Source organism: Diabrotica virgifera, chromosome 10 (genome assembly GCF_917563875.1).
Source record: "Diabrotica virgifera virgifera chromosome 10, PGI_DIABVI_V3a".
Taxonomy (NCBI): Eukaryota; Metazoa; Arthropoda; class Insecta; order Coleoptera; family Chrysomelidae; genus Diabrotica; species Diabrotica virgifera.
Genome location: NC_065452.1, coordinates 121,159,611 through 121,183,126, shown reverse-complemented (window position 1 = coordinate 121,183,126; position 23,516 = coordinate 121,159,611). Strand labels below are relative to the sequence as shown.

Below are 23,516 nucleotides of genomic sequence, written 5' to 3'. Positions count from 1 at the left end.
ATTATAACTTTGTTCTGATTGGATGTTCAAATGACATGTCAAAAATTATCCAATATGGCAGCTGTAGCGCAGCTGTGGTTTGGACGGTTGACGGTTTGGTTATGTATGGTTGTTGCGTTTTAAAATTTGTGGGTAGAGAAACAACAAAGGTTAGTTAATAGTTATACTGCCTTTTTAAATAGTTTTCATATTATATTTTTGAAGTTACACTTCAAAATGTTTTAATTTATGTATGTATCCGTCCAGAAAAGGTGTGGAAAGAATATATTAGTGTTTTTAAATATATTTTTCTACAAACGTGTTAAAAATGCAATTTTTAGGACTCCATAGGAGCGTTAAAAATGCTACTTTAAGGCACTAGTGCTTTAAAAATTTTAAGGCACTGCAGTTAAAAGTTAATTGTCAAATTGTGAAACGTCAAAATATTTACATTTCATTTATTAACATTAATATTAATAATACAACTTGCGCAATTTGAAAAAGGTGGTTTAAAGATTTTTTATTATAATTTTGTGTCTTTGGATTTGTCTTCCTTGGGCGTAAAATAATAAAACATCTATTTTTATATTTCACTTGTCACCGTGATGTATAATTATGTATATCTGAAAGGTAAGTAGCGTTCGGCTTGATGGCCTTGTTGGTAGAGCATTGGACCAGAGATCAAAAAATCGCGAGATTGCGGGTTCAAATCCCGGACGATTCATATTTTTTCTTTTTTTTTTAATATTTGGCATTGTTAAGTTTTGGTTAATTTTTGGTAATTATTGTTAAGTTTTTGTATTGTAACTGTTAAGTAGGTATATTTATTTCGTTGAAATTATATTATAATAGAAGTATAACTTCTTACGTGCGTACAAAGTACACACACATTATTTTTTTTATTCAAGAATTTACTCGTTCAAGAGTAGATTGAACAGCAGTTTTAATTTCTGCTGTCCAAATGCTTTGAATGGGGTTTCGTATTCTCTGGATCATTTTTTATCGAGTAGGCCTAGCTGCAAAAACAAGGTCTTTAATCCGTCCCCATACCTAAATAAAAGTGAAATACCAAACCGTCCCCATACCAAACAGTTAAATCTGGTGATAGTCCGATAATTGGACCCTTTCTTTTCTATAATGCTATTATTGGTGAACGCTATCTAATTTTTTTAAAGAATGAATTTCCTCTTCTTCTGGAAGATGTACCGCTAGCAGTTCGTAGGGCCAGGTTGTTTCAGCACGATAGTTGTCCCGCGCATTTTTCCAGACTAGTAAGAGATTTTTTAGATGAGTAATTTGCTGATAGATGGATAGGACGTGGAAGTCAACAGTGTAAACAGTGTGAACTGTTTTAGACTTTCATGTATGGGGGCGGATTAAAGACCTTGTTTTTGCCGCTAGGCCCACTACTCGAGAAAGCATGATCCAGACAGTAGGAAACGCCATGCAAAGCATTGCGAGAGCAGAAATTGAGGCTGCTGTTCAATATACTCTTAAACAGTAAATACTTGCATCGAAACATATGGGCCAAATTTGAACATTTAAGTCGTCACTAAGTAGTTGTTTTTATTTTTTGTTATATTTTATAGTGTTGTTTGTCCTATTGTTGTTTTAATTAATACACGTTGACATCTAAAAAATGTTTCTTTGTTTTTTCCACAGCACACTACCTTTGAGTACCTTTCCTTCGTTTACCGGTGACAGTAACAGTTATGTTTAAAATTTACACGTTTGTTAAGATATCTCGAGATAGCAAAAAGGTATCGACATGCGGTTTTCGCTATTCTGCTGCTAATTTGATCTAATTTTGTAATAGTGGATGAAAAATGCATACTTGTATTTAATATTTTCCAAAGACAACTAGATGCCTGAAAATAATAAAATACCGCCTCCTAGCTGGCACATTACTTAATAGGCTGTTTAGAAATTATAACTATTACATTGACGAGAAAGAGCTATTTTCAACAAGACCAAGTTTGCAAAATTCGGTTTAGCAGAACCGGACTTACAGCCATTTTTTCATAACAAGGTTTTCACTCACCCCCACCTCTTATTTGCAAAGGTAGACTTAAACTTCTGAAATCAAATATGTGCAGAATTTTATGAAGAATCAGATGATCGGATTTCGAGTGCCCTTTCGTTAGGCAAATTTTGCAAAATTTAAATTTTTTAATTTTTGATATTCCATTACGCCCTCTAGCGGTGAACCTACAAATATGAAAATAATTTCCAGGCCTTTCCCGAGGCAACTTTTGCTATAAATATTTTTTTTGTCCAAGTTGTACTATAAGCGGTTACTGAGATATGGCCGAGAGCCATTCTTATTGGGACACCCGGTACATCTTTTTGCTCAAATTGTGTACTTGCTATCTTAAGGATATGCTCCATTGGAAATTCTATTAGTTTTGTTCCATTTCACATTCACACATAGAACTCATTTTTTATTTCCATGTCTTTTTCTTCTGGAGGAGCATGTGCGTTAATTATGCTGATTTTTATATTTCCTCAAGTAAACTTTTAAAATATGGAGGTACTGCCATTTGACAACAGTTGCAATTCTTTAAACAAGAAAATGATAACTAATAACAAAATACTAAACCAATAGGGAAGAGCAATCTAAGTTTTAATTAAATGTTTATTTATTGTTACACTTTTTAAGTTATATTTTCGCTTCTTTTCTTTTTGTAACTAGATATACAAACATAATTGACTTACTTCATATTTACATTAGATTACAGCATGTATGTTTGTGACTGGAAAAGGAAAACATTCAGTGTATAATAACTTTTACCATTCTTAAAATCTATTTTTCCAGAATCTTGGGCTGGACACAACGAGAAAAAACTCCTCCATAAGCTACTAGATCACTACAACGTATTAGAACGTCCTGTTGCCAATGAATCTGATCCTCTTCAATTAAGCTTCGGATTAACTTTAATGCAGATCATAGACGTGGTAAGTAGTGTCATTTGTATCATAACATTGATCATGTTCACAAAGTTACCATTTTCACGTGAAATAACTTTAATACCACTACACTTTATGGGTGGAAAATAGGCCTTCCACTGCTCTATTAGATATTTTAACAACTATTACTGCCACGCCGTCTATATTGGTTGTTCTAGCTGTCGGAATAATATATATATATATATATATATATATATATATATATATATATATATATATATATATATATATATATATATATATATATATATATTTTGTGACTTCTTTTGTTGAGAAACAACCTGAGTTGGGCCACCTGGCTTCACTGATACCCAACACATCAAATGAAATATGCTCTGAATATTCCAGATACTAATTCTAGTATTAAGCAGTTTTATTCTCTCGCTTTCGTCGTTCTGACAAGGAATTCGCTGATTAATAACCTGAGGGGCCTTGTCTATTCCTTCCCTGCTGGATCTTGGTTTCCGATGGACATGATCAGTAGCACCGTTATTGGTTTCTTGTAATACCTTGATGATTGTACTAAGGATATCCATAGGGATCTTTAATGTAGTTGTTTCCCCCCGCCCTTCTACATCCTTATGCCGTTAACCAATATTTTGTTTGATCCACCTTTGGGACCGATTTCTCAACCCCAGGACCAGAGGGTGCTCTATCACTTTCCAACTCATCTGCCCAAAGCCGTTGGTCAGTAAATGGGGGATTGTTTATATCGGCAATGCTTAGATAGATGAGTGCATGGACAAATAAATAAAATTAAGATTGGATATATTAAGGAAAGACATTTTGTTTTGTTCAGTGTGTTTCCTACGCATTTTTCTACAATCATCTACCAGTTGCTCTCAAATATATACAGGGTGTAACAAAAATACAGGTCATAAATTAAATCACCTATTTTGGGACCAAAAATAGTTCGAATGAACCTAACTTACCTTAGTACAAATATGCACATAAAAAAAGTTACAGCCCTTTGAAGTTACAAAATGAAAATCGATTTTCTCGAATATATCGAAAACTATTAGAGATTTTTTATTGAAAATGGATATGTGTCATTTTTATGGCAGGAATATCTTAAAGAAAAATTATAGTGAAATTTGTGTACCCCATAAAAATTTTATGGGGGTTTTGTTCCCTTAAACCCCCCAAACTTGTGTGTACGTTCCAATTAAATTATTATTGTGATACCTGTAGTTAAATTCAATATTTTTAAAACTTTTTTGGCTCTTAGTATTTTTTCGATAAGGCAATTTTTATCGAGTTGCGGCTTCTTTTCTAATATGTTTACATAAAGATTTTATGGGGGTTTTGTTCCTTTAAACCCCCCAAATGGTTGTTCACGTTTCAATTAAACTATTACTGCGATACCATTAGTCAAACATAGTGTTTTCAAAACTTTTTTGGTTCTATGTATTTTTTCGATAAGGCACCTTTTATCGAGATGTGGCTTCTTTTTTAATATGGTTCAAAATATACCTAAAAATGTAAATAATAAATAAATTTTCCTGTTATTATCAATGGTAGGGGAGCCCAAGCGAGGATTTTTGCAGTTACTCGAGCGCGTCAGATTATCATATGGGGGGAAACCTGGTACCCTGCAAATGTACCTATACAATATATTCGCTCTTAACACAGGGGAGTTCGTTAAGGGGGGCCCGACAAAAAAAATCTATCCTTAAAAAACTCGAAATTGACAGATTAAGATAAGGTAAGTTAAGTACATGCAAAAGAGTGTGTGTATATTTCAAAAATCTGACGATTTTGGCCGGGCGTAAGGAAATGGGTGAGTCCCAAAGTTTCACAAGGAAAAAGCGAACATTTCGCGAAATGAGTAACAGATCGAAAAACTAAAAAATATCTGCTCAATATTTTTCAAAAATCTATCGAATGATACCAAACACGACTTCCCACGGGGAGGGGTGGGGGTAAATTTAATATTTTAAATACGATTCTCGCGATATTTCTCGAAATGAACATCAGATCGAAAAACTGTAAAATACACTTATTCAATATTTGTGAAAAATCTATCGAATGGCACCAAACATGACTCCCCACGAAGGTGGGGTGGGGGGTTACTTTAAAATCTTAAATGGGAGCTCTCATTTTTTATTGCAGATTTGGATTCCTTACGTAAAAATAAGTAACCTTTATTCGAAACATTTTTTCGAATTATGGATAGATGGCGTTATAATCGGAAAAAACGATTGTTGGAAATGGAAAATTAAATTAAAAATGGCAAGCGCCCACTAAAATGGAAAACTTTACTTAACTTTCTTTGGTTTTAGGACCTATTCTTCACAACCCAATAGGTCCCCAAAGCGCTCGAGTGACTGCACATTTAGCATACTTTGCTCCCCTACCACAAGTCTCCATAATCGTTCTCAGCCATATACAAATATGTGGTGGATTTGACAAATATGCAAAATATCTCGATAAAAACTGACTTTTCGAAAAAGTAATAAGAGGCAAAAAAATTTTTTAAACATTGTGTTTAACTAATGGTACTACAATAATAATTAAATTGGAACGTACACAAAAGTTTGGGGGGGTTTTAATGAACAAAACCCCCATAAAATTTTTATGGGGTGTCTAAATTTCACCACAATTTTTTCTTAAGATACTACTACCATAAGAATGCCACATGTTCATCTTCAATAAAAAATATCCAATAGTTTTCGATGTATTGGAAAAAATCGATTTTCATTTTGTAACTTCAAAGGGCTGTAACTTTTTTTACGTGCATATTTGTACTAAGGTAAGTTAGGTTTAATAGAACTATTTTTGGTCCCAGAATATGTGATTAAATTTATTACATGTATTTTTGTTACACCCTGTATAATCAGTTACTCGTTTTACCCTAAAGTGTGCGAGAATTACTCCCAGAGTTACCCCTAAGAGTTTACAATGGAATCTCACGTACAAATTTTCCCCACTTTTTTTTGTCTCTTGCTAGTATTTTTGCTTCCGTTTCTCTTTTCTTTAGTGCGTTTCCAATCACGTCATTCTATGTTTTTTTTGGTCTTTCTTTTGACTGGGCGGTTGTCATTCGTTCTCTGCAAATTTCCCCACCAATTTAATTGTTTCTTTTTCTACAAACCCCAACACAGATGGAATTTCTAATTCTGCTCTGACATCTTCATTTCTTAGAATATAAGTTAGAATTGATCTGAATATAACTTTATATACGTTCATCTTAGTTGCTTTTGATACTTCTCTTTTGCTTATAAATCCTTTATTTAATGCATGATATGTCCGAGACGCCTTCTCTATTCTGTCATTTATTTCAATATCAGGTTTGTCTGATTCTTGTATAATTACTCCCAAATACCGATACTGCGACACTTGCTCCAGTTCTTCATCTTGTAATTTAATTTTTAGCTTTTGTTGTTCATGTGATACTCCATGACTTTGGTTTTACTCTTATTTATCTTTATCCCATTTTCTGCTAGTATGTCGTTCCATATTGTAAGGTTTTCTTGCAAATCTCTTTCATTTTTTGCTGTAATGACAATATCGTCTGCAAATGCACATTCCGTGGTGTCTATTCTCTGAAGATTTTTAAATCCGACATACAACTTTCTTTTTATTATATTATTACACTGTTTCAGGATATTATCCATAAAGATAATAAATAGTAAAGGGCTCATCACACCACCTTGTCCCAGACCTTCAGCGATTTTTAAACTAGGTGACTTTGAATTTTGGCTTATGACACAATTGACATTATTTTGATACATATAGGCTTTGTGTAATCCTTATTAATTTTTCATGGACGTTTTTTAGGTACAACATTTCCCAAATCTTTGCTTGTGGCACTGTATCAAATGCTTTTTCCAGGTCTATGAACGCAAAGCACACCTTTTGATTTTTTTTTGAGACGACTTCACAATTATTTGTTTTATTGTAAAGATGTGGTCTTGTACACTTCTGCCTTTTCGAAATCCGCTTTGCGTTTCACAAAGAGTAGGTTCTACTATTGCTCCTAGTTTCAAGCTCTCAAATAACAATGTCGATATAGGAATAGTTCTTTCAGTAACTCATTTTCAAACTTCATCTTATAGTTATTAAAAATATTTAACGTGTGAATATCAATTACTATAAAAAGTCCTTTTTGTTACAGGATGAAAAAAATCAACTGCTAATCACTAACATCTGGTTGAAATTAGTAAGTTTACCTACTGTTATACCTATTGTTATACTCAAAATATTCAGGATACTTTACGTAAAATGCTTTATTTTAAGATGATTTTCTCTTATTTATTATCTTGTGATTTAAATTTAAGTTTACCTATACCCTAGAATATAAGTTACGAACCTAGAATCACTTCATAGCCTACAAAAGATGCTCCAGATTAATATACAATATTTATAGAAATGCGACAATCGTCATAAAGTTACATGAAAACAGTAAATAAATATAAATTCAAAGAAGGTCAGACAGGGTAACACACTATCACCAAAGCTTTTTATAACTGCCATAGAACGTGCTTTTAAAACCCTTGGTTGGGATCATATAGGGATAAGTGTCGACAAGGAGAGACTGCGCCACATGAGTTATGCTAATGACATAGTTTTCACAGATGACCTAGGCGAAATCAACACCATATTGGAAGAACTGGAAAGATCCTGCAGAGAAATTGGTTTAAAAATAAATAAGTATCCCCAAAATAAAATACTTCGTGCCCAGTAACAATTTAGAAATTCGGAAAGACGAAGTATAACTTGTTGCTAAATACATACTTTGGACACGAAATTCGAATAGACTAGGATATCCAAACAGATGAGGTATCACGAAGAATTGCACATGGCTGGGCAGCATATGGAGCTCTTAAAAACGTATGTAAAGATGGCAACGTATTAATCTGAGGCGGAAAGTCTTCGACCAGTGTGCCTGACAGAACAATGGCCTACGGTGCGGAAACACTGTCCCGAACAAAAGACAATGCTTTAAAACTAAGAGTGGCATAAAAAGAAGGATAGAGGCGTTCAATGATAGGAGTAACAATAAAAGACAAGATCGCAAACGAAGAAATACGAACAGAACCTGCGTTACAAAAGTCATGGAGAGAGCTTGACATTGAAATGGAAATGGAGGGCAAGTGGGCATGTAAGTTAGCCGAATGGAGACCAACAAGAGATAAACGGTACAGAGGAAGACCACACATACGATAGCAAGATCATCTGCGAAAGATAACGAAAAATTGGATCCATACTGCTCAAGACCGTGCACTCTGGATAGAAACAGGGGAGGCCTATATCCTGTAGAGGACTTAAAAAGTGCTGATGATGATGATGATGATTCCCTATTTACTAAAATTTTTATCTCCCATTTATGTAGATATTTGCTTTCCATTTTTCCCTTGCTACTTTCTTCACCTTGTACACACTTCTCTTTACAACTAATTGACAACTACTGTCATTATTATAAGTAAATCCAAATAATTTTCTCGATCAAGCTGCATAATTTATATTTTTCTTTGTTATTTCAGGAATGGAACGACATGAACTTGAGATGGAATTCTTCAGAATTCGGTGGGGTGAAAGATCTCCGTATTCCACCCCACCGCCTCTGGAAACCCGATGTTCTCATGTATAACAGGTAGGAACGATAATTTAATATGATTTTGATTAGAATTAAAGTCAAAATTTGTTTTTGTTTTGCTGAAATTTGTCGCAAGCAATCATTCAGGATTTGCGTTTATAAATATTTTTAACGTATACCCGGTATCTGGTTTTTATGTAGTATGTGATATTAAAACCTTTGAATTTTCCAATAGCCGGAAAAAAACTGAGTTATTGTTTGAATTCCGCAAGCCATAGCTACTAAATAAGCAACCTCGTTATTCCAGTATTTGGATATATAACATTTTCAGTTTTCTATATAAATCAGTTATGTAATCTTCATACCGGCATTTGGAAAACTAAGCTACATACATCCTTAAAAACAAAAGATATCCACAACATCTTAAGACTAAGGTATACAATCAATGCGGACTCCCTGTTCTCTCTTATGGTTCCCAAACGTGGGCGTTTACAAAAGCAAACATGGACAAAATCATTAAAACGCAAAGAGCAATGGAAAGGCAAATGTTGCACATAAGACTAATGGATGAAAAGAGATAAATTGTAAAGAAGAGGAAATAGTCGAAGAAATGAAAAAACTGTAAATTGACATATTAGGAGTCACAGAAACAAAGAAAAAAGGAACAGGAATGAAAGAAATAAAAGACGGATACAATATATGGTGGTCAGGAGTAGACCAAAGTAGCACAGCGAAAGCAGGAGTAGCAGTAATTGTAACTCCATCCTGCATGAAGAACATCATCGATGTCCAATTTACAAACGAGAGAATTTTAACAGCTCAACTAAAGATTAAACAAGAAAAGTATAGTTACATCATAACATATGCACCAACTGATAATACAAGCAAGAATGAAAAAAATGAGTATTTTGAAAAACTTCAAGAAATAATAGACAGAGAATAACAATTTAATAATAATGGGCGACATGAATGGAAGAGTGGGAAAACAAAATGCGGGTATAGAAAAATGGCTAGGAAAAGAGGGAGAAGGGACGAGAAACGATACTGGAGAAAGGACTATAAATTTGTGCATCGAAAATGATCTGATAATAGGGAATTCAAAGTTTACACACAAAGACGTCCACAAATACACAAGGGAAGAGAGGGGTAGAGGCGAGAGATCAATAATTGATTATTTCCTAATTAACTCCGAGATATGGAAAGCAGTAAAAAATATTAAGGTAAAAAGAAGCGCAGAGACTGGAAGTGAACACTATCTAGTCAAAATGAGCTTTACAATAATAAAAGACATACAAAATGACAAAAAGAGAAAAATAATAAAAGAAAAAATCAGAAGCTACAAACTGAAAGAAATAGAAGTTAAAAAGAGATACCAGAAATGTCTAGAGGAACATAGGAAAAGAGAAAATAAGTACCAAAATATAGAAGAAAGATGGAAAGATTATAAACATAGTCTATTAGTAGCTGCAAAAGAGAGCTGTGGATTAACAAAATTAAGTAATAACCCCAAAAATCGAACGGCCTGGTGGACAAAAGACTTAGAAAAAAATAGTACAAGAAAAGAAACAACTGTGGAAAAAATACTTAACAGACAGAAAGCAAGAAAGCTATGACAAGTACAAAGAGAAAAGAACAGAAGTTAAACAGATGGTTAAAAATAACAAAGACAGAACGTGGGTAGAATTTGGAAATAAATTAACAGAAGCATTCGGTGAAAACCAGAAATTGTTCTATAACACACTTAAGAGCATGAGAAAACCAAAACCAAATACATTGAAAAACGTGAAGGATAAGAATGGAACCATACTCACAGAAGAGAATGAGATTATGGAGAGGTGGAGAGAATACTTTGAAGAACTCTTGGAAGTGGAACAAGTAGAAGTAAATAAGTTAGAACAAAACAAATATCAACACACCCCACAAGAGCAACAGGAACAGATAGAAAATATAACACAAAAAAAATTAACAAATGCAATCAACAAAATCAAGCTGGGAAAAGCACCAGGACATGACGATATAACTGCAGAAATGGTCAAATACATGAATGAAGAAAGACAACAAGAATTATTAAACATCATGAACCAAGCTAAGAAAGAAAAGAAAGTACCACTAGACTGGCAGATAGGCATTATAACACCATTGTATAAAAAAGGAGATAGCAAAGAATGCTCAAACTATAGAGGAATAACACTAGGAAGCACAGTAGAAAAACTTTATGCTAGTATACTAGAAAACAGGCTAAGAGAAAAACTAGAGAACACCTTTAAGGAGAGCCAGAGTGGTTTCAGAAAAGAAAGAGGGACGAATGATCAGATTTTCATAATCAGGCAAATAATAGAAAAAGCTCTTAAAACAGAAAAAGAAATACATGAATGTTTCAAAAATATGGAAAAAGCTTTCGACAGAATTAAAAGAGAAGATATTTGGAAAATACTAGAGAAGAGAAAAATTGAACAAGGTCTAATAGGATGCATCCAGAGTTTATATGAAAAAACGAAAAGCTATGTAAGGACAAGAAATGAAAAATCAAAAGTATTCGACAGCAACATTGGATTAAAACAGGGTTGTGTCCTGAGTCCACTACTCTTTAACCTAGTACTAGATAACGTAATAAAAAGCTGCAAACACAAATGGAGAAAATATAATGTAGGATATTGGAAGTTGAGAATGATACAAATGACAGAACTATGCTACGCAGACGACCTGGTGATCATTGGGGAGTCAGAAAAACAATTACAAGAAAATATAAAAATATTGTATGAAGAGCTAAAAATCAGAAACATGAAAATAAACAAAGAAAAATCAAAAACAATGATAATTGGAAGACAAAACGGAAAACACAAAATAGAAGTAGATGGCAAGCAACTTGAACAGGTAGAGAGATATAAGTATTTGGGGGTAATCATAAGCCGGAATGGAAAATTAGAAGATGAGATAAATGAAAGAATTGGAAAGACTGGTAAGCTGTACAATAGTATTAAGAGTAACTTTTTAAAAAAGAAAGAAATACCTAAGAATATAAAAACCCAAATAGTAAAAAAGATTGTGAAACCCACTCTAACCTATGCCTGTGAATCTTGGGCATTAACAAAAAGGCAAAAGAATAGACTAATAAGCACAGAAATGAGATTTTTGAGAACAATAGAGGGAAAAACAAGGAAAGTAAGATAAAATTAGAAATCAAACCTTTAGACAAAATCTGAAAATACACCTAGTTACAACAACAATCGAACAAGGACAACTTAGATGGCTCGGACATGTACTGAGAAGAAGAGAAGAAAAAATAGTAAGACAGATATATGAAGCGAGAGATATGGGAAGAAAGAAGAGAGGACGACCAAGAAAGACGTGGACAGAAGAAGTAAGGGAAGCGGCCGACAAAAGAGGAATAAAATGGGAGGAAACAAAAGCATTGACCATGGATAGAAGGAAATGGAAGGAAATGTGGAAGAAAACGACGGAGAACCTAACTCCGTAACAACTTACACCGAAAGGTAGACGAGTTTTGGATTAAGTAAGTAAGTAAGTATAAAAAGAGAAATGAGTGGATAAGCAAAAAAACCAAAGTTAGGGAAGTTAGACAAGAAGTTGCAAAATTGAAATGGAGATTTCCCGGACACAATATAAGACAAGAAAAAGACCGATGGAACTTATAAATTGGAGACCATGGGAATATAAACGAAGCAGAGGAAGGTCCCAACTGAGATGGGCAGATGATATCAAGAAGCACGTGGTCTCTAGGTGGATGACTGTAGCGACAGACAGAGAAGAGTGGAAAAGGATTGGGGAGGCCTCTGTCCAAAGATGAACCGACGAAGGCCAATTAGATAAATAGATAGATAAATAGATAAAATCTTCATAGCGTCTTCATAGAAGTTCTCATATACTGGCTCAAATCCATTTCTGTCGCAATACCTAAAAATTGCCATGCTATTCACACGCTCTTAAGATATTCCTAAAAATACTTCATAAAAAAATTAGACACAAATATTAAGAAGATCTCGAAAATACCTAATTTGATTTAAGAAATGCTATGATCAAAGTGATCAAAGAAAATATGTATTTGCATGCTTCGTGGACTTCAAAAAGGCATTCGATAAAGTACAGCATGTAAAATTAATGCAGATGCTAAAAAATATAGGAACAGATGACATTTTGTACTGGAATCAAAGTGCTATCGTGAAAATTGGAAATAACTAAATTTACATACAACACGGAGTCAGACAAGGTTACATTTTGTCCCCCACATTGTTCGATGTTTACTTGGACCAGTTATTTAAAAAGACACTTGAGAGACAGCTTATGTAATAAAAATCAACGGTGAACTACAATGAAATTAGATACGTGAACGATACAGTAATTCTGTTAGAAAATATTGAAGGTATAACAATTCTGCTTTTATCGTATTCACAAAGTAGGAGAGGAAATTAGCATCAAAATAAACTCAAACAAACCCAAATTTTTAGGCTTTATTCGTAGCCCACATCCAGATGCTTATCGTTGAGCATACTTACAAGCGTGTGACATAAGACATGTTAAAGTTGTTATAAATGTTAATAAGCTAAAAAGTCAGCCCATTTTCAAACTGTTTATTAATAACAGATTTAATAAAAATTTAAAGATTTTTTTCATATAGGTACTTTTAAAATGAAGCCTCAAAGAATCGATTGCGCTTTACAAAATACATATAAAGTGACTGTTGGCTAGTACAGTTGTTTAAATAATCGCTCTCTGTTGGGCTAGAACACTTTAATAGCTCATTATACAGGGTGTCCCGGAAAATAGTGCGTTCCTTGAAGGTATGAAGAGAATACACAATTTAGAACAAAAAAGTCCTATACCATTTTTTTCTTAAGTTAACCGTTTCCAAAAAAAGATAACATTGTTTTCCATATACCTGTATTTTAATTTTTGAAAATTTTAATAAAGTGGCAACATCGTACGCACTACGGAATAATAACAGATAATAAGAACTCGTTTGTGATTGCGATTTACAGTATTTAAAATAATCCAACCTAATAGTAGTTACTTATGTATTTACTATTTGTTTTTGTTTACTAAAATTATTTTCTTTTAAAATGTATTGAAATACCTATTGCATAATTTTAAACGAATTACACATATCTTAACATAAAAACACATCTTTTAACTGAACTACTATTAAGTATTTAGTAAGGTTTAAATGTGTTGAATGCTGAGTATTGCTGAGGGCTTTAACTGAACTAGGTAAATAGTTTACAGCGGAACTTAAATACACCAGATAATGTCTCAGTAATTTGTTTACTGGTGAACTGAAATAATTAAGTTGTACTTACTTGAAAATAATTATTATACTGAATAGATGTTCCAAGTAACCCACTTTCACAAACATCATTCTTATGACGAGAAATACCGGCAAAACATTTTGAAAGAAATTAATTATTATGCCTCTCCATTTAGTGATCTGACATAAATAATCAACGTAATAACATAATAGGTAATACACTCACGACCCGAAAACATTTTCGGCATTGACACTAAACAGGATTCTTTAAAACTATCTGTTTACTATCTGTCTTCTATCTATTTACATGGGACATGGGACTGTCTATCCTTAAATTTGCGTACCGCACATAGTTGTCAGATTTAAATTTGCATACCAAAATGTATTTTAATTTTTTGGTCAAACGGTTGCATTTAGAAAAAAATGTTATAAGAGTTTTTTGTTCTACATGGTGCCTTCTACCTCTACCTTTAAGGAACGCACTATTTTCCGGGACACCCTGTATATATGGACCGTTCACTCTTATTAGAGTATAGGTCGCTCAAATACTATGAGCTCTTTTAATCCATTTCACGCGGTGGATTAATCCGCAGTTTCCTTTAGGTCGTCCTTTATAGGTTGTGGTGTTTTTTGCCTTCTCTACTACCTTCTTCCGCTCTCTCCGGTCCTGAATCTTCTCTTTCCAGTTTGCAATTTCTATTTTTGATATATCGTCTAGCAGTTGATCTTCCCATCTTATTTTTGGTCTTCCTCTTGGTCTATTTTTTATTGGTTTCCAGTTCATTATCTTGCTGAACAGTTCTTCTACCCCTCTTCTTTTTGTGTGACCAAGCCATCTGAGCCTTTGTGCTTTAATGAATTTTACTATATCTTCTCCTTCAGTTATATTTATTATTTCATGGTTCATCAGCTTTCTATATTCCCCTGTTTCTGTCTTTACTGGGACATGTATTCTTCTCATAATTTTTCTCTCAATTATTCTTAACTTTTCTTCGTCTTTTTTCGTAAGGCACATTACTTCTGCTTCATAGGCCATCACTGGTCTAATTGCTGCTGTATATATTTTTGATTTTGTTTTTTTGCTCAGGTTTTTGTCCTTGAGTAGTCGGTGACATTTCCAATATACTCTGTTACCTGCTTTAATTCTTTCGTTTATCTCTATATTCCTTTCGTTTCTGCCGTCCACCATCATCCCCAGGTATTTGAAGTAATCTACTCTCTGGAATGTATTTTCACCTATCTTTATTTCTGTTATTCTGTTTACATTGTCTCTTGTGCTAATAAGGTATTTTGTTTTATTCTGATTAATTATTAATCCTCTCGTCTTTGCTTCTCTTACCAGGGTTAAAAGTGCCTCTTCTAGTATTTTTTTATCTCGTGCTTCCAGTCCCAGGTTATCTGCATATCCTATGATCTGTGCTGAGCTTTGCATAATTGTCTTTTTCAGCCCTGTGTCCCTAATTACTCCTTCTAGATCGATAATAAATAGTTTCGTTGACAGACTGTCTCCTTATCTTACCCCAAGTTCTATTTGGATATCGTTTGTATCTCCCTCATTTGTTTTAACTTTTGCTGTTGAGTCTTTCATTGTCATTCTAGTTAGTCTTATTAGTTTTGCCGGTATCTCCATTTTTTTCATCTCCTTTAATAATTGTTGTTGTCTCTATATGCTGTCGAAGGACTGTTGTAAGTCGATGAATAGTATGTGTAATTCTATGTCATGTTCATAGCTTTTTTCAATTGTTTGTGTTAGTGCGTGTATTGCATCTATTGTTGATCTTCCTTTTCTAAAGCCCTGTTGGTATGGTCCTATAATTTTTTCTGCGTACTGATTTAGTCGGTTTCTTATAATTGTGGTCAATATCTTATACGTTGTATTTAGTAGCATAATTGCTCTGTAGTTGCAGTACTTAGTTGGATCTCCTTTCTTAATGATTGGTGCGATATGTGCGTTTTCCATTCTATGGGCATGCTTTCGTCCTTCCAAATTGTAACCATTAACTGGTGTATTCGCTTCGTGAGCTCCTCTCCTCCGTTGACGATCAGTTCGTTGTTGATTTCATCTGGCCCTGGTGTTTTGTTTACTTTTAGTTGTTTTAATACCTCCATGAATTCCTGATAAGTAGGTGCGCCTTCCTCTTCATCTCTATTATCTCTTATATCCTCATCCTCTGAATCTGCCTTATTGTTGTTTTTGTATAGGTCCGTGAAATGTGTTTCCCAATCTTTTTTGTTTATTTTTGTGACAGTTTTTTGGTACTGTATTGTTGTTTTATGTATTCGAACAATTTCTTGTTGTCTTTATTATTCGTTTCTAATTCTTGCATTTGTTCAGCGATCCATGTGTTCTTCTTTCTTCTATAGAGTTTCAATGCTTCCTGTTTTTCTTTTCTATATTGGTCCAGTTGTTCCTGTTCGTCACTATGTAGCCATTTGTTTCTTGCGAGGTGCTTCTGTTGACTTTTTTTGTGACATTCCTCATCAAACCATTCTTTCGATTCTTTGTTTTTTTGAAATTCTATTATTTGTTCTGCTGTCTCTATTATGCTGTTCTTTATGTTTTTCCATTCCTCTTCTATTTCTATGTTCTCGTACCTACCCAGTTTCTGTTCCAGTTGTTCTGTATATTGTTGCTTCGTTTCTTCCGTTTTTAGTTTGGCTATATTCCATTTCCTCCTTTTCTTTCCTTATGATTATTTGCTTTGATTATTTTCATCTTAACCCTTAAGTACTAACATCTTAAATCAATGACGTAAACACTAACTAACCACCTGACAGACGGGTTTAATATTTTAGTGGTAATTTTTGTTTTTTGTTAAATATTTTAATGCAAAAGAATATCTCGATGACTTACTGACAGTATTGATTATCTAAAAAACAGAGTAATTAATCTAGTTTTTCTGTATTTATTAAAATAAAAACATTATAACAAGAATGGAAGGATTTTTTGTGTACCTTTTTACTCCTGAAAAACAGTGTGATAAAAATTAAACAAATTAAAGAATCAATAAAAATTTATAACCGAGTTAAAAAAGAGTAAAAAAATGAAAATAAAAATGTTTTTAAAAAATTTTAAAACAAAAAAACTGACAGGTAATATAATTAGTACAGTGTAGCAATGGTAGTCAGTGGCAACATTTTCATCACAAATTGATTCCACTTCGCTTATGTCGTCTTCTACCTTATTAAACCATTTAAAAAGGGTTTCCTCAGGGTCTCTATTCCCTTATTTGATGTTTATGACGAAATGGGACACATCATGTTTAATGACGAACTGGGCACAAACACTAACACCCCGTCTGTTAGACGGAAATCACACTTTGAGCCTAAATATCTTTCGAATAACAACCTGCCACAAATTGCCGAATTGAATACTACTAAAGAATAACCCAACTTGAAAAGTCATAAACGGGTGACCTTCAAAATTTTCTAGGAAGGGAAATATCTCACTTTTGACAAGCGATGCCGTCTGAGAGACGGGGTGTTAGTACTTAAGGGTTAAGTTTTGCTATCAAAAATATGTGATCAGTGTCCGCATTTGTCCCTCTATATGACCTTACGTCTTGTACTATTTGTGTCCACTTTTTCGAAATTAGAATATGATCTATTTGGTTTCCATCCATTCTTCCTAGTATCATCCATGTTATTTTGTGTTCTTTTTTATGTTTATGCCGAGTACTAACTATATATGTGTTTGTTGCTGCTGCTAGGTTGCAGATTTTTCCTCCATTATCATTCGTAGTTTCATGAATGGTTTCTTTGCGCGCTACATTACGATTATAGTCCTCCTCTCCGATCTTTGCATTAAAGTCACCCAATATTTTCACGTGGGATGTCGTAGAATTGTGCTTTATTTTCTTGGCTTGCTTCTTCCGTGGGTGCATAGCAATTGACTATCGATATGTTGGCTTGTTTATTTTCTATTCTTATGTAAGATATCCTTTCATTAACTGCTTTCAATTGTATCACTTTTTCCCTCATTTTTTTGTTCACCATAAATGCCGTACCATTCGTTCCCTGTTTGTTTTCTCCCGAATAATATATGCTAAAGTTTTTCTTCTCAATTTCTCCTTCTTGTTATTTCTTGCATCTTACCTCCTGCTAGCATGGTTCTAATATTCCAGGATCCCATTCTAATAGGTTTCGTTCTTTTCTTCTTATTGAGCTTCTTTCTTTTGTGTGCGTTAGTTTGTTTTCGTTAACCGTTTCCATTGCCGAGTCTGTTTCCAGTGGTACTATCTTTTGATTTTCATCAGTTAGTTTTTTGGGAATGTTCCTACTTTACCGTCTTTTCTCCATCTCCATTTTTCATTACCATCCACTGTTAATCCATTGTAGTCCTTTTTGACATTTCTCCCCATGTCTCTTAATTCCTTACACTTTGCTCCTATTTCTTTCTGAATATTTCTTTCTAAGACTGTCATATCCTGGCTTATGAAAATCTTCTCCCCTTTGATATAAATAAAATAAAAATAAATAAAAAAATAATTTTATTTCAAGAAAAAATCAGTTTACATGCAAAAACTTAGATGCTAAGTACACGATGAACATATTGTTTGTGTGTGTACTTATTCTATTTATTATAATCAATAAAATTAATCTAATGGAGGTAACTGATTATTAAGAAAACAAGAGAAAATTCACTTAACCTAATAAAGATTTACAGAAGACTTTGTCTATGTTCTATAAAGTTTTACATTATTACTAGAATATGTTATTTATTTTTATATTTTTTATTCAGCTAGAAAGTGATTTCTTTATCTTAATAAATTTTTTATTTTTAAATTCTTGAGGTAAAGAGTTAAATATTTTTGGAGCTGTGAAGAGTAAGCTTTTTTGAACAGCCGTGTAATATATTGGTGTAGTAGTCGTTAACATATTATTAGTAGTAAATCTAGTTAGAAATTGATGGTTTGAGCTGGGTTTTGGTAACTTATTATTACAATAGAGTCTGACAATGGTTTTAATATAAAGTTGAAAAATCTGCATTACATTTGCTTCTTTAAACAAATCTTCTGAAGAAAAACATTTCTTTTTAAATAAAATGATTTTTAAAATTGTTTTTTGTGTTATTATTAAGGGGGATAGAACGTTAGAATAACCTGCACCCCAGGTACATATTCCATATGTTAGGATAGATTCGACTAGGGCTTTATATATATTTATGATAGTATCCTTTGTTAAACATTTTCTTAAAATGTAAAATTTATACATAATTTTTCTTAATTTACCACAAATATATTCAATGCGAGGTTCCCACTTCATGTGTTTGTCAAAAAATACTCCTAAGTATTTAATTTTATCAACAACTTTAATAGTTTGACAATCACATTTTTTGTGATCCTTACATGTGTATTTATGTACTTTAAGAGCTAAAATTTCTGGTGACGTGGCTTCATTCATTGTGAAGCACATAAAGTGGGACTTCTCGATATTCATTGAAAGCAGACTGACATCAAACCAACTTTTAATTTTTGCCATGATTTCCTCTGCTATGGTTAGAGTTTTTTCCCAAGTGCTCTCACAAACAACAATGGCTGTGTTATCTGCATAGCATATAATATTAGCCTCTTTGAGAACTGAAAATAAAAAGTCCATGTATAACACAAAAAGCACTGGACCCAAAACCGTCCCCTGTGGCACACCGTACGTTACTGGAGCTGATTCACTTAAAGTTTCATTTATTTTGACCTTCTGGGAGCGATTTTCCAAATAAGATTTGAACAAATTATAAGGAAGACCTCTTATTCCCTTTTTCTTAAGTCTTAATATGTCTTAATTTACTTTTCTTCTTCATCACCTTATTTTTTTCTTCTATACTTTCCATTTTTAATAGACAGGTTCGATCTCCCAGTTTAACTGCTTTCTCTATTTTTATGTTCTCTTCCAAGCGCTGTTTGATGAATTTGTCATTTTGTCTTTTAGTGCAGCTTCATCATTCGTATCTATTTTTAGGCCTGTTATTACTAGATTATTTTGCTTCATTTCCTTTTCACACCGTTCTACCTTAATAGCTCATTAACTGCTACAATTTTGAGTAGTTATATTACATTTCGTTATGCAAAAAAAAACAAAGTTATTAGCATTTATAAGATACTGAAAAAAAAAGTTTTTTTTTGCAATTATCTCAGTCAATTGTTTATGTATACAGGGTGTAACAAAAATACAGGTCTTAAATTAAATTACATGTTCTGGGACCAAAAATAGTTCGATTGAACCTAACTTACCTTAGTACAAATGTGAACATAAAAAAGTTATAGCCCCTTGAAGTTACAAAATAAAAATCGATTTTTTCCAATATATTGATAACTATTAGAGATTTTATATTGAAAATGGACATGTGGCATTCTTATGGCAGTAACAACTTAAAAAAATATAAGTGAAATTTTCGCACCCCATAAAAATTTTATGGGAGGTTTGTTCCCTTAAACCCCCCAAATATTTGTGTACGTTCCAATTAAATTATTATTGTGGTAACATTAGGTAAACAAAATGTTTTTAAAACTTTTTGTCTCTTTATAATTTTGCAATAAGTCAGTTTTTATTGAGATATTTTGTCCATTTTTAAAACCCAACAAAAATTTTTACATAGTAAGTAAGATTATAGAGACAATAATAATATGGAAATTTATTGTGAATTTCCATTTTTGTAGGTATATTTTGAAACATATTAATATCCCGATAAAAAATCGTTTATCGAAAAAATAGTGAGAGGCAAAAAAGTTTTAGAAACATTGTGTTTAACTAATGGTACCACAATAATAATTTAATTGGAACATACACAAACATTTGGGACGTTTAACGGAACAAAACCCCCATAAAATTTTTAGGTAACATATTAAAAAAGGAGCCACATCTCGAAAAAAACTGGCTTATCAAAAAAATACGAACAGGCAAAAAGTTTTAAAAACATTGTGTTTAACTAATGGTACTGCAGAAATAATTTAATTGGAACGTACACAAAAGTTTGGGGGGTTTAAGGAAACAAAACCCCTATAAAATTTTTATGAGGTGTACAAATTTCACTGGTCTTATTTTTTTGAGATTCTCCTACCATAAGAATACCACAAGTATATATTCAATAAAAAATCTCTAATAATTTTCGATATATTGGAAAAAATCAATTGTGATTTTGTAATTTCAAAGGGTTGTAACTTTTTTTATGTGCACATTTATACTAAAGTAAGTTAGGTTCAATCGAACTATTTTTGGTCCCAGAATATGTGATTTAATTTTTGACCTGCATTTTTGTTACACCCTGTATACATTTGGAAACTCAAAATTAAAGAACTTTTTATGATCTACAAGTTCTATTTTAACCATTTTTCTCTAAAATGTATAAGAAACGTTTTTCGTTTTAAAAAAACAAAAAATAATTCTTTATCACAAAACAAGAATAATATATTTTAATTTTTAATCGACAAAATAGTATTAGGGAGTTATCTAGTTGACATAGTTTAATATACGGAAATAAAATGATTGTATATTATGCGTATCTTCAGAGGCTCTGACGTAGAAAAGGCAAATTAAATTTGACACGAACTCCCCCGATGTGATATCTGTCGTGGAGTAAACAGTTTTTACGTTCCATTCATTGATTCTATTCACAGTCTTAAGCAATTTCGCGCAGCCGTCAACCAACCGGGTAACTTCAACTTCTAGAGACAAAAGTTTCAGGTCATCTACATACATTAGAAAGTTAAAAATTGCATTAGGGACGCTCAGTTTCTGTACTCACTAAAAAACACTAAAAGTGTGCTTTTGACATATGATTAAAGATACTGATACTCCGATGACATTACTGCTTTTTATGGTATTTGATGAGCCTCGCTTAACATCGAAACTTCGGCCAAGCCAAAATTACTTTTTACCGCATTGGTGATTATGATAAATATTGTCCTAAAACTATTTTTGTGTCATCCCTGAATTGTTAGATATCATCTTGAACAGAAGTTCGTTCAACGTAACGAGAGGAAGCCGTTTTAGAATTACACTTTTTTTACAATTAATTATACGAATCTTCACATTTATAAGTTTTTGCTTACCAAATCTGAGTCTTCCACAATATTTAGTATACAGAGAATCATCGAAAAACATCATAAGTAGAGAAGGACTTAAAATATTACTTATTTTGTTTTGAAGGTTAGTTAGCCCCACACAAGAATATCAAAACAATTATGACATAATTTATCTTAAATATTTTGATATACTAGGTTGTTCAATAAGTTTTGCGGTTCGAGAAGAAAAACACAATTTTATGACTTAAAATACACTTTATTATTCAGTATAGTCTTCCTGAGCATCAATACACTTGTTCCAAGGAGATTTCAATTTATTAATTTCATCCCTGAAGGGAGAATCACGAAGGGCTCCAAAATACGCTTCCACAGCTGTTATATGTATACTCATCCTTTGATGAAAAACGCTTTCCACGCATAAATTTTTTTAGGTATTAACAAATGGAAGTCGCTAGGAACCAAATCTGATTAATAGTGTGGATGCTCTCACAATTCGAAATTTAATTCATGGATTTTAGCCATTGGTAAAATACTCACATAACACGGTGCATTATCCTGAAAAACTGATGCTAAGATCTTCTTGGTCGATTTCTGGACACAAACTCGTTTTGGAGCCGAAAAACCAGATTATACCACTTTTTAACCTTTTGTTTTGATTCAGGATCATAGTGATAGACCAAGTGGCATCCATTGTAATGAATGGACGCACAAAATCTACTTTATCCTTTTGAAAACGCCCTAAATATTGCTGAAAACGTCGCATTCGAATGTGTTTGTGGTCCGTTGTCAGCAAATGCGGCACCCATTGTGACCACAGCTTTTTGAAACCCAATACTTCGGCCAAAATATTGCTTACGTTGACGAATGAGTGGCCTAGGGATTCTACTAAATCGTTTTCAGTTACTCGACGAGTTTACAATATTTGCTATAATTGCTGTTTTTGGACGTCTTTGACGTGGATCGCCTTCAAGGCTTGAACGACCACGTTCAAATTGAGCAACTCACTTTCTACAGTAATAATTGAAGACGAAGAGTCCTTATACACTTTTAACTTTCGTTCATATACTTCCTTTGCCTTTAAACCTTCCAAAAATAAAAATTCAACCACTGCACGATACTTAATTATTTCCATTATAAAAAATACTGTGACACATCGATACTAAATGGCTTCTAAAAAAATAATGAATTGACAGATTGAAATAAAACTTCAGATACGTTCATACGAAGAGTGTACCAACATAACAAAAAAAAATTAAAGCACTCATGGGAGTGCCGACCGAAGTGAAAACTTCTTATAATATATAAATTACGAGCTCAATGCTTTTTCCCCATCCAGAAAGAAGTGCTATACCTATATTATATACGCGTTTCGTACGTTTTATGCTACTTATGTATACATACACATGATAATATAAATAAGAAAATAGTATATTGCGCATCCTGAAGGGAGGGGGAGTCGTGACGCAACTGGAGACGGGCACGTTCGTAATGGTTCGTAACGTCCGATTAGTTTGAATCGTTCGCGGTTGTAAGATAAGTGCATTTTAATAATAATAATGACGGTCGCGATGACGGTCGCTAATTTTATACTTTTTCCCCATCTAAAAAGGGCACAACGTCCCTAAAGAAGTTTTCACTTCAAAAATTTATTTACTTCGAAGCAATGGCGGTCGCGATGACGGCCGCTGATTTAATACTTTTTCCCATATAAAAAGGGCACAATGTCCCTAAGAAGATTTCACTTCAAAAA

General features: G+C 33.0%; 1 protein-coding gene across 1 annotated transcript in view; it reads left to right on the top strand.

Moving 5' to 3' along the window:
• Positions 1-504: 504 nt before the first annotated feature.
• Positions 505-23,516, top strand: part of LOC126893142 (neuronal acetylcholine receptor subunit alpha-7-like) — a gene marked incomplete at its 5' end in the record, with an annotated part of 63,373 nt that continues 40,361 nt past the window's right edge. The window contains 4 exons of the mRNA XM_050663093.1: positions 505-535; positions 2,792-2,934; positions 7,064-7,108; positions 8,433-8,542. Of these exons, the coding sequence (XP_050519050.1) occupies positions 505-535; positions 2,792-2,934; positions 7,064-7,108; positions 8,433-8,542 (329 nt within the window). The remainder of the gene's footprint in view (positions 536-2,791; positions 2,935-7,063; positions 7,109-8,432; positions 8,543-23,516) is intronic.